Here is a 12682-nt window from a genome sequence, read left to right on the forward strand (position 1 = left end):
TTCCCAGCCGGTCATTTTTTTTTATTATAACATAAGAGGGCTAATGACATAAGAGTTATTTTGAGGAGACATGTCTGGAAATTGTTTCAATGCTATTTCTTATACCAGACACTGTACAGGGGCTCTCTATATGCAAGACACTCTCTGCGTCCTAAATGGCACCCTATTCCGTAAGTGCACTATATAGGATAGGGCATAGGGTGCCATTTGGGATGCAAGCCTAAGATACTGCGTGATGAGATTCAGACGCATCACTAAGTGCTACTATGAACATATAACACAGAGCTAAGGGCCAACACACAGGCAGGGGAATCGGACGTCCCTTGGCAAGTCCTTAATGAGATTGATAAGGAAACCCACGTGTACATACTGATGAGATAGAGAGGAAGCGACAGGGGCAGGAAGGAGGGAGGGACAGGTGGAGGGAGGGGAGAGAGGGAGTGAGAGAGGGAGAGAGAAGGAAGAGAGAGAGAGCGAGCGAGAGAGAAAGAGAGAGAGAGGGGTAGAAGGGGAAGAATGCTTTGATGTTCCATATTTCCTGGGGGAAGTGGCCTGGATGATAAGAGGCCCAGTTTCTACCTTGTCCGAATCACAAATGGCACCCTATAACCTATATACAGTCATGACCGAAATTATTGGCACCCCTGAAGATGAACAAAAAAAGACTGTATCAAATAAATAATACAAAATACTGAGCTATATTGTATCCTAAAAAAAATTATACTTATATTAACACAAATGCTCAGAGAAAAATATTTTGTTTAACAACTCATATTTTTTCTCTGAAAAAGATACGGGTCAAAATGATTGACACCCCTGTTTTCAATACTCTAGCACCCTCCCCTGCTAGGGTAATGGCACTGAGACTTTTGTAAAATGTTTTATGAGATTGGAGAACACGTTGGGAGGGATCTTAGACCATTCCTCCATACAGAACCTTTCCAGATCCTTGATATCCTTCGTCTGCTCTTATGGACTACCCTCTTCAATTCAAACCACAGGTTTTAAATGGTGTTCATGTTCAGAGACTTGCAAAATTTTGATTTTGTGGTCAATTAACCATTTCTTTGTGGATTTTGATGCCTGCTTCGGGTTACTGTCTTGCTGGAAAATCCACTTGGGGCCAAGTTTCAGCGTCCTGGCAGAGGCAGCCAGGTTTTTGGCTAAAATGTCCTGGAACTGGGTAAAGTTCATGATGCAGTTGACCTTAACAAGCACCCCAGGACCAGTGGAAGCAAAATAGACCCATAATATCAATGATCTACCACCATATTTTACAGTTGGTACGGGGTTATTTGCATCCTTCTTTCAACGCAAAATCCACCACTGGTGTGCGTGGCCAAAAGCTTTATTTTCATTTGGGACGCAGACCTTCTCTCCCATCATGTTCCCTACCTTGAGGAGAAGCTGGTACTTAGTGATCCTCTGCACTGGCTTGATAAGGTACGAGGAGATGGAGTTGGCCAATCCGTGTCGCTGCTGGATTTCCTGTGCACAGAATTTTACGACATCATGATGACTGAAACATATTGACGTTGACATTGATATACTTGAATGTGTTCATAGCCTATAATCATGTGTTCGTCCCAAGTGGCACACTATTCCCTATGACTATATAGTGCACTACTTTCGACTGGAACCCTATGGCCACCGTTCATAAGTAGTGCACTGTAAAGTAAAGAGGGTGCCATTTGGAACGGAAGCCATAAGACTGCGCACTGCAATGCAAAGAGACAAATGGCAGTAAGTAAGCAGAAAAAAATATGACTCCTGTTTAGCGTTGGAATAAATGGCTCATTGGCACCACCTACAGGTAGAAGAGGACAGACAACTCATTCACTTACGTCGAAGAAGCTTCCAGCGTGCTCCAAGATGAGTTGGCTGGAATCCGGTTTGTTTTTACAGTAATTGACGTACATGTGGAATTTATCAGCCTGAAAAACAGTATGGGAAAATCCTGTCAAATTCAAATGACTAAGCATCTATGTTCTTACATGCATATGGGTCTTTCTATAAACTCGAGTGCCTGTGAGCATTTCTTGTAGTGGACAAATGTTTGAAGCTATTACAAGGTCATTAATAATAATTTGCCTTTTTTTTATGTGACATAAAGGGGGAACATAGACACATTCAATATAATTCATTAGTTGAACCAAAACCTGTTTAAATCCGTTCTCGTGCTTGGAGTCTTCACAGATTAGCCAGAAATCGTGTGATATAAAACACTAGCTTTCTTTCCTTACTTACATTTATAATACTGTTGTTTGTCTGTAACGTTGTAACATCTCCCTATGTTACGGTGTGATAACACATATCCAAAATATTGTATGTGACTGCAAAATCGAATGCTTCCAACAGAAAGTGTAACTTTACCATCATTAATAAAACTGTATGGGGTTCTTCAATAATTAATGCATATAGTTTTTTGAGGCGCAATTCATGTCCAGCTGGACTGTAAGACGTTTCTGGAATTTCAACAGCAAAACACTGTAGAATGCACAGTAAAATACCGTAAATGTGTTTTACTGCATTAATACTGTAGATTGCACTGCATTATGGGTAAAATGCAAACAAAAACACTGTTTAAAAAAAAGTATTATTATTTAACCTTTATTTAACTAGGCAAGTCAGTTAAGAACAAATTCTTATTTACAATGGCAGCCTACCCCGGCCAAACCCTAACCCGGACGACGCTGGGCCAATTGTGCGCCGCCTTATGGGACTCCCAATCGCGGCTGGTTGTGATACAGCCTAGAATCGAACCAGAGCCTGTGGTGACGCCTCTAACACTGAGATACAGTGTCCTCCTCAACCCTGTGTGATCGGTTCTCTCAGCTGTGCGACATATGTCATTGTTTTTTCAGGCCAGGAGTGTCCATATACCTGCCCCCCGCTAACCATTTGTTTAATTTAAACAACATTGTTCCATATATTGTTACAGTATTAGTAAACCTGTTCACTTTACCAGTAGTATGCAAACAGTTGGTGGCACAGAAAGTGTGGTCAAATAATCTGCGGAATTGTGTAGGCTATAGCAATGTTGTATTAGTTTGCTCGGGTTTGACCTAGGTGTATCTAGCTGTCTTATTTGTATTTGTGCAATGACTCAATTGATTTCATAAACTATATTGGATATATGCTATAGGTTTGAATCAACCCAAGATGACGAACCCTGAAGACGGGACAAAGTGCATGACAAGGTGGCCCAGAGGAAGCCAGCTGTTCTCAACTCCTACATTGCCCCATTCTTCCAAGAGCTCACTTCTAGTGAGCTAAGTACACACACCCACATACACACAACACCAGTGTAATATGCCCCTTGCCACCCTTGAGGACACCTGATGCTGAGCTGACTTCTACTTCCTGGATGCTCTCCTGCCCAACCTTCGGTAGTGTGTTTCACTGCCTCGGAACCCCCTTTCACCAAATAGAGTTGCCCCTGATCATAGATCTAGGATTGTACCCAATCCATATTTTAACTCCATCTCCCTCTCTCGCTTTGTCTCTCTCTCCACCACAACCCAAACACACAGGCACTCAATATACTTTTTAGATTAGTATTGTAATAATGCTCTTATTTGGTTGGATATGTGTTAACTGTTGTTACTTCTGTTGACAATTCTGTTGTTAACTTGCTGTTACCAATTTGAATAAATGTATTTTATGTAAAAATGTATTGTTATTGTTACATTTAGATTTCAGGGAAAATGTCACTGTAAATTCACAGCATTATCCTGGCACCAGATTTTCCAGTTTAACACTAATTTTGCTTATATTTTTCACAGTACGATTTTCCTTACTGCAAAACATTACAGCATCCCTGTAAATTTGGTCTAAGACACTGCATCTCAGTGCAAGAGGCGTCACTGCAGTTCCTGGTTCGAATCCAGGCGGTATCACAACCGGCCGTGATTGGGAGTCCCATAGGGTGGCGGACAATTGGCCCACCGTCGTTCGGGTTTGGCCGGGGTAGGCCGTCATTGTAAATAAGAATTTGTTCTTAACTGACTTGCCCAGTTAAATAAAGGTTAAATAAAACATTTTTAAAAATTACAGCAGGGATGCTGTAATATGCTTTATTACAGTAAGGAAAATAGTACTGTGAAAAAGCAAAATCTCTGCTGTAAAGCAAAATTACACTATTAAACTGGCAACTCTGGTGCTAGTATAATGCTGTAAATTTACAGGGAAAAGTTTTACAGTGTGTTTAGTTACAAGGGGACATTATCGCGCAATATCAGCTGATTCAGGAAAGGGTTTTCTGAATGACAGTCAAGTGATAAAGTGCTAGCGTGATACCGCACGCGATTGAACAAAAGCCAAAGTGCGTGAAATAATGTTGATCTCGAGGCTTGACAGAACATATTTGTGTCTATGTTGTTACGGCATTCAAGATAATTAGCCTATGTCGTGGACAACATTAAGTCAAGATTCCCTTAAAATGACGGTCTGTGTACGTTAAAACCATGCAATTGGGAACGTGAAAACGGTTAGTTTTTTTCATTTTTGAATAGAAATGTGGAATGCCAGTCATTTGTCAAGTGCACAGCCAACACTTCCTGTTCTTTCAAAGTAGGAGTTCACCCTTTTAACTCCATTCTATGAATCTATTAATTAATTGATTAATAGCTGTCCATATGTGCCACAGTGCCAACATAAGATGAGATTTCTTTCTGCATAAGATGTAGTGTTTATTGACTTATTAATGAACTACTGTTACTGTAAATTGTTAGCTGACAAACATTCTGGCTACCAAGCTAACCATTGGTAATCTTATTCAATGACGCCATAAAGCCAAAATAACAGTATCTATGGTGTCCAGCTTACACCTGTGCAAATCTGTGTGTCCAACAAGCAGGTTAGCATTTTTCATGAATCTTGTTCTGGAGGCAGCTCTGCAGAGTGGAAACTAGCTGGCACAGCCACAAAGTCATAACATCTGATTTTAAACCGAACTTTAACCCTAACCTTAACCACTACTAACCTTAATGCCTAACCCTAAACTTAAATTAAGAGCAAAAAGCACAATTATTTTCATGAATTTTTACAATATAGCCAATTTTGACTTGCTCAGTTCTGCCTCCAGGACAAGACTCATGACAATAAACGTCAACCTCTGTCCAGCAATGGAATGAAACATCCAATCAATGCCTCAAGTGTCGTGCTGAAGGTCCACCACAAACGCAAAGAGTTGTGGGTCCTGTCCAGAAACAACTCCTAGCTAGCCCCTACCCCTAGACCCTAGTGGAGATCTGAGAGGATTGGACAGGTGTAAGCAATACCCCCAACATTACATCAAGCCTATCAGAGGGTAAGATGGAGCTCTCACCATGTCACCACCTGGCTCAAATAGCCGACCAATCAGCCTGTTACCAACACTTAGTAAACATTTGGAAAAAATAGTATTTGACCAGATACAATGCTATTTTACTGTAAACAAATTGACAACAGATTTTCAGCATGCTTCTAAGGAAAGACATTCAACAAGCACGGCACGTATACAAATGACTGATGATTGGCTGAGAGAAATTGCTAATAAAAATATTGTGGGAGCTGTTTTGTTAGACTTCAGTGCGGCTTTTGATATTATCGATCATAGTCTGCTGATGGAAAAACGTATGTGTTATGGATTTACACCACCTGCTATATTGTGGATAAAGAGTTACCTGTGTAAAGAGAACACAGAGGGTCTTCTTTAATGGAAGCCTCTCCAACATAATCCAGGTAGAATCAGGAATTCCCCAGGGCAGCTGTCTAGGCCCCTAACTTTTTTCAATCTTTATGAATGACATACCACTGGCCTTGAGTAAAGCCAGTGTGTCTATGTATGCGGATGACTCAACACTATACATGTCAGCTACTACATCGGAGTGAAATCACTCCAACACTTAACAAAGAGCTGCAGTTCGTTTCAGAATGGGTGGCAAGGAATACGTTAGTCCTAAATATTTCAAAACCAAAAAGCATTGCATTTGGGACAAATTATTCACCTAAACCTAAACCTCAACTAAATCTCAAGTTGAGGTGACTAAACTGCTTGGAGTAACGCTGGATTGTAAACTGTCATGGTCAAAACATATTGATATAACAGTAGCTAAAGTGGGGAGAAGTCTGACCATAATAAAGCGCAGCTCTGCCTTTTTAACAACACTATCAACAAGGCAGGTCCTACAGGCTCTAGTTTTGTCGCACCTGGACTACTGTTCAGTCGTGTGGTCAGGTGCCATACAGAGGGACCTCTGAAAATTACAATTGGCTCAGAACAGGGCAGCACGGCTGACCCTTAAATGTACACGGAGAGCTAACATTAATAATATGCATGTATGTACATATCTCATGGCTCAAAGTGACCTCATCGCTACTTGTTTTTGTCAGAAGTGTTGACATGCTGAATGCACCGAGGTGTCTGTTTAAACTACTAGCACACAGCTCATAGAGCCATGGCTACAGTACATGGAACTCTTTTCCACATTAGGTAACTGGAGCAAACAGTAGAATCAAATTTATAAAACAAATAAAAATACACCTTATGGAACAGCACGGACTGTGAAGAGAGACACACATAGACACAGACACACATACACATGATAAGACACTCACTCTACACACACGTACACATGGATGTTGTATTGTAAATATGTGCTAGTGGAGAAGTGGCCTGAGGGAACACACTAAACGTGTTGGGTAAAGTGTTATGAAATGTAATGTCATGTAATATTTGAAATTGTATATAACTGCCTTAATGTTGCTGGACCCTAGGAAGAGTAGCCTAGGATCCTTATATACAAATTCTACCCATCAATCCCTCTCATATCCCCACAAATTTCTAGACTCTGGAGGACAGCGGTTGTTTCTGAACAGGCCATGGGTATTATGGTAGGCAGTCACACTCACACATTATATTATATATTTTAGTCATTTACGAGTGACTTACAGAAGCAATTAGGGTTAAGTGCCTTGCTCAAGGGCACATCGACAGATTTTCACGTAGTCGGCTCAGGGAAATCGAACCGACAATCTTTCATTACGTTACATCCTTATTCTAAAATGGATTACATATTTTTTTCCCCTCATCAATCTACACACAATACCCCATAATGACAAAGCGAAAACAGAAATACCTGATTTACATACATTTTAAGACCCTTTGCCACAGTATGAGACTCGAAATTGAACTCAGGTGCATCCTGTTTCCATTGATCATCCTTGAGATGTTTCTAAATCTTGATTGGAGTCCACCTGTGGTAAATTGAATTGATTGGACATGATTTGGAAAGGCCCACACATGTCTATATAATGTCCCACAGTTGACAGTGCATGTCAGAGCAAAAACCAAGCCATGAGGTCGAAGGAATTGTCCGTAGAGCTGCATGACAAGATTGTGTCAAGGCACAGATCTGGGGAAGGGTACCAAAACATTTCCGCAGCATTGAAGGTCCCCAAAAACACAGTGGCTCCATGATTCTTAAATGGAAGTAGTTTGGAACTACCAAGACTCTTCCTAGAGCTGGCTGCCCGGCAAACTGATCAATCAGGGAATATGGACCTTGGCCAGGGAGGTGACCAAGAACCTGATGGTCACTCTGACAGAGCTCCAGAGTTCCTCTGTGGAGATGGGAGAACCGTCCAGAAGGCCAACCATCTCTGCCACACTCCACCAATCAGGCCTTTATGCTAAAGTGGTCAGACAGAAGCCACTCCTCAGTAAAAGGCAAATGACAGCCCGCTTGGAGTTTGCCAAAAGGCACCTAAAGGACTCTCAGACCATGAGAAACAAGATTCTCTGGCCTGATGAAACAAAGATTGAACTCTTTGGCCTGAATGCCAAGAGTCACGTCTGGAGAAAACCTGACACCATCCCTACAGTGAAGCATGGTGGTAACAGCATCATGCTGTGGGGAAGTTTTTCAGCGGTAGGGACTTGAAGACTAATCAGGATCAAGGGAAAGATGAACGGAGCAAAGAGATCCTTGGAGCAAACCTGCTCCAGAGTGCTCAGGACCTCACAGTGGGGCGAAGGTTCACCTTCCAACAGGACATTGACCCTAAGCACACAGCCAAGACAACGCAGGAGTGGCTTTTGGACAAGTCTCCGAATGTCCTTGAGTGGCCCAGCCAGAGCCCGGACTTGAACCCGATCGAAAATCTCTGGAGAGACCTGAAAATAGCTGTGCAGCGACTCTCCTCATCCAACCTGACAGAGCTTGAGAGAATCTGCGAAGAAGAATGGGAGAAACGCCTGAAATACAGGTGTGCCAAGCTTGTAGCATCATACCCAAGAAGACTCAAGGCTGTAATTTATTCCAAAGGTGCTTCAACAAAGTACTGAGTAAAGGGTCTGAATACTTATGTAAATGTTAACATTACTTTTTTTATCCCTTTTTATCCCCAATTTCATGATATCCAATTGGTAGCTACAGTCTTGTCCCATCGCTGCAACTCCCGTACGGACTCGGGAGAAGCAATGGTCAAGAGCCATGCGTCCTCCGAAACACCACCCTGCCAAGCCGCACTGCTTTTTGACCCAGAAGCCAGCCGCACCAATGTGTTGGAGGAAACACCATACAACTGGCGACCGAAGTCAGCGTGCATGCGTCCGGCCCGCCACAAGGAGTTGCTAGAGCGCGATGGGACAAGTACATCCCGGCAGGCCAAACCCTCTCCTAACCTGGACGAAGCTGGGCCAATTGTGCGCCGCCTCATGGGTCTCCCAGTCCCAGCCGGCTGAGACACAGCCTGCGATCAAACCCGGGTCTGTAGTGACGCCTCAAGTACTGCGATGCAGTGCCTTAGACCACTGCGCCACTCGGGAGGAATGTAAATGTTTTCTGTTTTTGCTTTGTCATTATGGGATATTGTGTGTAGATAAGGGAACAAAAATAATTTAATCCATTTTAGAATAAGGCTGTAACGTGGAAAAAGTCAAGGTGCCTGAATACTTTCCGAATGCACTGTATATATATAACATTCTATTAGTTGCACGAATTTTGTATAATCATTTAGTTTTGAATCCGGCGTCATTTTGTGTATCAGTTCATAAACCATCTGCCATGGAATGGGTACATTGAAAATGACTTCTTTACTTATTTTAGGTTTAAGGAAGTGTGTAGGTCGCATTCTTTATTGTAGCGCTATGCAAGTTATTTATTTAGATCCGCCTGCTTGAGACAAATTCAGCAATTGCTCTGCTGTGACCGTGCCGTGAAGCAGCCGATCTGGATAAATGTTTTTCTAAGGACCGCCCTTTTGATGTAACGTTGCAGTGAAGTGGACGCAGCCGACCACCAGAGGGAGGCAAATACACGTTTATTCGACAGAGCACGTTTACATGGCCCTAGGAAGGTCTGGATGGCTTTCTTCTGACTTATTTAACGGTGGGAAATCAATAAAAGAATACATGTAAACATATATACGATTTCACGGACTGTCAGCTTAAGAGGTTATTAAGGATACTATAGTTATCACGTTTCACATTGGATTTATTAACTACAAAAAACAGTGAGAAGTGTTTTTATTTGAATTCTGGTGGCGCTCTGCACGCACAAGCTTGTTAGCTAGCTGGTCCAACGTTAAGCCAAATCTCTGAGGTTCAAAGACATTCAAAGTTCCTTTATAGAACCCGCTCCTCAGTAGGTATAATTCTGTAGACCTAATTCAGATAATGCATGTCATAACAATAAGATACACAGCGCTTCAAGCCAAGCCTCTTCCTTCACCCTCTTTCACTGTCTCCCCACCTTCAAAATGTCAGTAGCATTTCGCGCCCTACACTGGTCTATCCAATGCATGTAAATAGCTTGGCCGCTCCATAGCAAGCTACTTTATCCGAAGTTATGTCATGTCGAGCTAAAATATTTATTTTAGAGGTTTAAAAAAGAACGATATAAACTGTTACTTTTTTTTGGTTCGAACCGGTTCAGAACTTTATTTTGCTGGTCGGAACAGTGGAACTGAAACAAAAAAAATGATGGTTCTGTTCAGAACCAAACTATTGTAAAATAATTTCTGTTCCAATCCCTGGTGTCTATGTTTCATGTGACACTTTGAATGAAATGTAGATGTTTTGTTCTTTCTAAGGGGTGTTATGGTCTCATTGTGCCTATTTAGACTTTTATTCCTGTAACTACACATGTGAAGCCATGTCAAACCATTTTGACATTTTCACCCTGATGTCACACATTTGCTCCTTTATTAATAGAAAGACCCATTTACTTATTCCATATATATAACTACAATATGCAATGCTCACTGCCAATGCATCTTTGCAAGAGATTTTCATGCTACTGCATGCCTGCCTATGGTTTATGGGAAAAAAGGGCATTATAAAATACTGTACATTTGTTTGATTGATTACCAATGTTGTATAAACTAATTGCAAGAAGGTAAACAGCATTCACATGTAATTATCAATCAGGAAGCCACAAGTCAGAAGTACCCTGTGGGCATTGTAAGTAAAAGACTAACACCATGGTCGTATTCACTAGGCACCAAATGGAACAAAACGGACTGAAACAGGGAGGGAATATCTGGGCGTGACCAATAAAAAAAATACTCATTTTCGGGTTTCCGTTGCAAAACATTTCAATTGTGTGCTCTAATGAACATGCCCCATTGACTGTAAACAGGATGAGTCTTACCCATGTGACAAAACAATGGCCCACATCTTCAGGTAGCTGCTCATAGTTCACAAGCTCTTTGAGGAAAATGCTGCAATTAAACAGCAAAGAGAGGGTTAACAATAAGAATACTCACTGGTTATCGTAGAACAAGTATTTCCTCAACCAAAAATCACATGAAATAGAACTGATTTGAATTGGTCTCATGCAATAACGTGCACCTGAAACACAACAAGAAAATCTAATGATATAACAAGTTGGAATCTCTTTCAAATTAAAGCTGTGTCACAGATTACACCCTGTGCCCTATATAGTGCACTAACAGAGCCCTGCCTTGGTCAAAGGTAGTGCACTTTATAGGGCATAAGGTGCCATTTGGGACGCATCTCAATTTGAAAGAGATCCCTACCTGTTATGGAAATCATAAATCTCCTGGATGTTGCCAAAGATGATGTGCTCCTTGTTGACGATGCCAGGAGGAATCTCCTCCACCCCACTTGTCATCTCCCACAGGTACGTCTAGACAGGAGGGTGACACAGGAAACATCACATGCTATCATGTCCTACAACCAATCCTCACAAAAAAATGTACTTCTCTTTCTTGGACTCACACCCGCACTTACTTTTTCTTCCTGGCACTGATTCTTCTGATAGCAGATTCTACATGCAATAACTGTTACATGTGTTTGTTTTCTCCTATTATTAAACTTAGTTGAATGCACTGACTGTAAATTGCTCTGGATTTTATTTATTTTTTACCTTTATTTAACTAGGCAAGTCAGTTAAGAACAAATTCTTATTTACAATAACGGCCTACACCGGCCAAACACGGACGACGCTGGGCCAATTGTGCGCCGCCCTATGGGACTCCCAATCACGGCCGGTTGTGAAACAGCCTGGATTCAAACCAGGGTGTCTGTAGTGACGCCTCAAGCACTGAGATGCAGTGTCTTAGACCGCTGTGCCACTTGGGAGCCCTAAATGTTAATGGATAACTAAAATGTTAATTGTAATTGAAGTACAATGACTGTAGAGTGGTGAAAAACAAAAAAACTCATTATATCATGAAAACACCCAAGAACCCCCTCTTTGAGTACATACCAAGGCCAAAAGATCCCTGAAATGAAGAAAGTTTCATTGCCAAGTGAAAATTGAAGGGGAAAGCTTACCTCCAAACATTCATGCAAGTCCCTGACATAGGCCTTCTCAGTCTGAAGGAGTTCAGCCATTATGAACCTGGATAAATACACACATACAATATATCAGCAACCAGCAATGGCATCGTCTGCATTCCAAACAGCTCCCTGTTCCCGACATAGTGCACTACTTTTGATCAGCGCCCATAGGGTGCCATTTGGGACGAACACGTAGCCTCTTCCCACAGCCCCATTCTAAGACCACCAATGACAATATCTAGCCATATCACATGAACTGCACCATGGATTGTGTTTTGTTGTTTTGTAAATATATTTGAAGTTTTATATACTGCATATAAGAGAGGGATACAGAAGAGAAAGTGAGCGGAGGACCGAACAACTGCCTCCAAGGCCATATCTGGTCTGGCGGCAGCAGACGACAGCACTACCACTAGACCCCAGCACGTCATGGAATGTTAAACATCGGCCTATACACCTTATCAAAAGCCATAGTACTACTATGACTGCGCGACACTCGCTTCCTCCAGCGCTTTCTCCCTATTCCTCTGTACTGTCTGTCGTGTGTACTCACTCTTTCTTCCTGGCTGACTTCCTTTTCTCCTCGTTGACCTCGTGGTTGGGGTCGCGGAGCTTCACCTCTCCAGGATCAGTCAGGCTGGCTGGGATGATGTCCAGCTCCAAGTCCTTATTATCCTATCAGACACCGAGGGAGAGCTCAGCACACGTCCCAAATGGCACCCTATTCCCTATGTAGTGCACTACTTTGTACCAGAGCCCTATGGGGCCTGGTCAAAAGTTGTGCAGTGCATAGGGAATAGGGTGCCATTTGGGACGTAGGCCTTTCAACACGGTCCACGATGACACAGCACTTACACATGAAATAGACTTTCCCGAACAGACTGTGTTTCA

General features: G+C 42.1%; 1 protein-coding gene across 4 annotated transcripts in view; it reads right to left on the bottom strand.

The window, feature by feature from the left end:
- The window catches only part of LOC115160687 (kalirin), a 260920-nt gene that overhangs the window by 61480 nt on the left and 186758 nt on the right, over window positions 1-12682 (bottom strand). For all 4 annotated transcript variants that reach the window (XM_029710940.1, XM_029710941.1, XM_029710938.1 and 1 more), the window contains exons 23-28: window positions 12345-12466; window positions 11786-11852; window positions 11026-11135; window positions 10638-10707; window positions 1845-1934; window positions 1396-1488 (exon numbers count right to left, since the gene is read on the bottom strand). In XM_029710940.1, coding sequence (XP_029566800.1) covers window positions 1396-1488; window positions 1845-1934; window positions 10638-10707; window positions 11026-11135; window positions 11786-11852; window positions 12345-12466 — 552 coding nt within the window. The remainder of the gene's footprint in view (window positions 1-1395; window positions 1489-1844; window positions 1935-10637; window positions 10708-11025; window positions 11136-11785; window positions 11853-12344; window positions 12467-12682) is intronic.

Source organism: Salmo trutta, chromosome 24 (assembly GCF_901001165.1).
Source record: "Salmo trutta chromosome 24, fSalTru1.1, whole genome shotgun sequence".
NCBI classification, from domain to species: Eukaryota; Metazoa; Chordata; class Actinopteri; order Salmoniformes; family Salmonidae; genus Salmo; species Salmo trutta.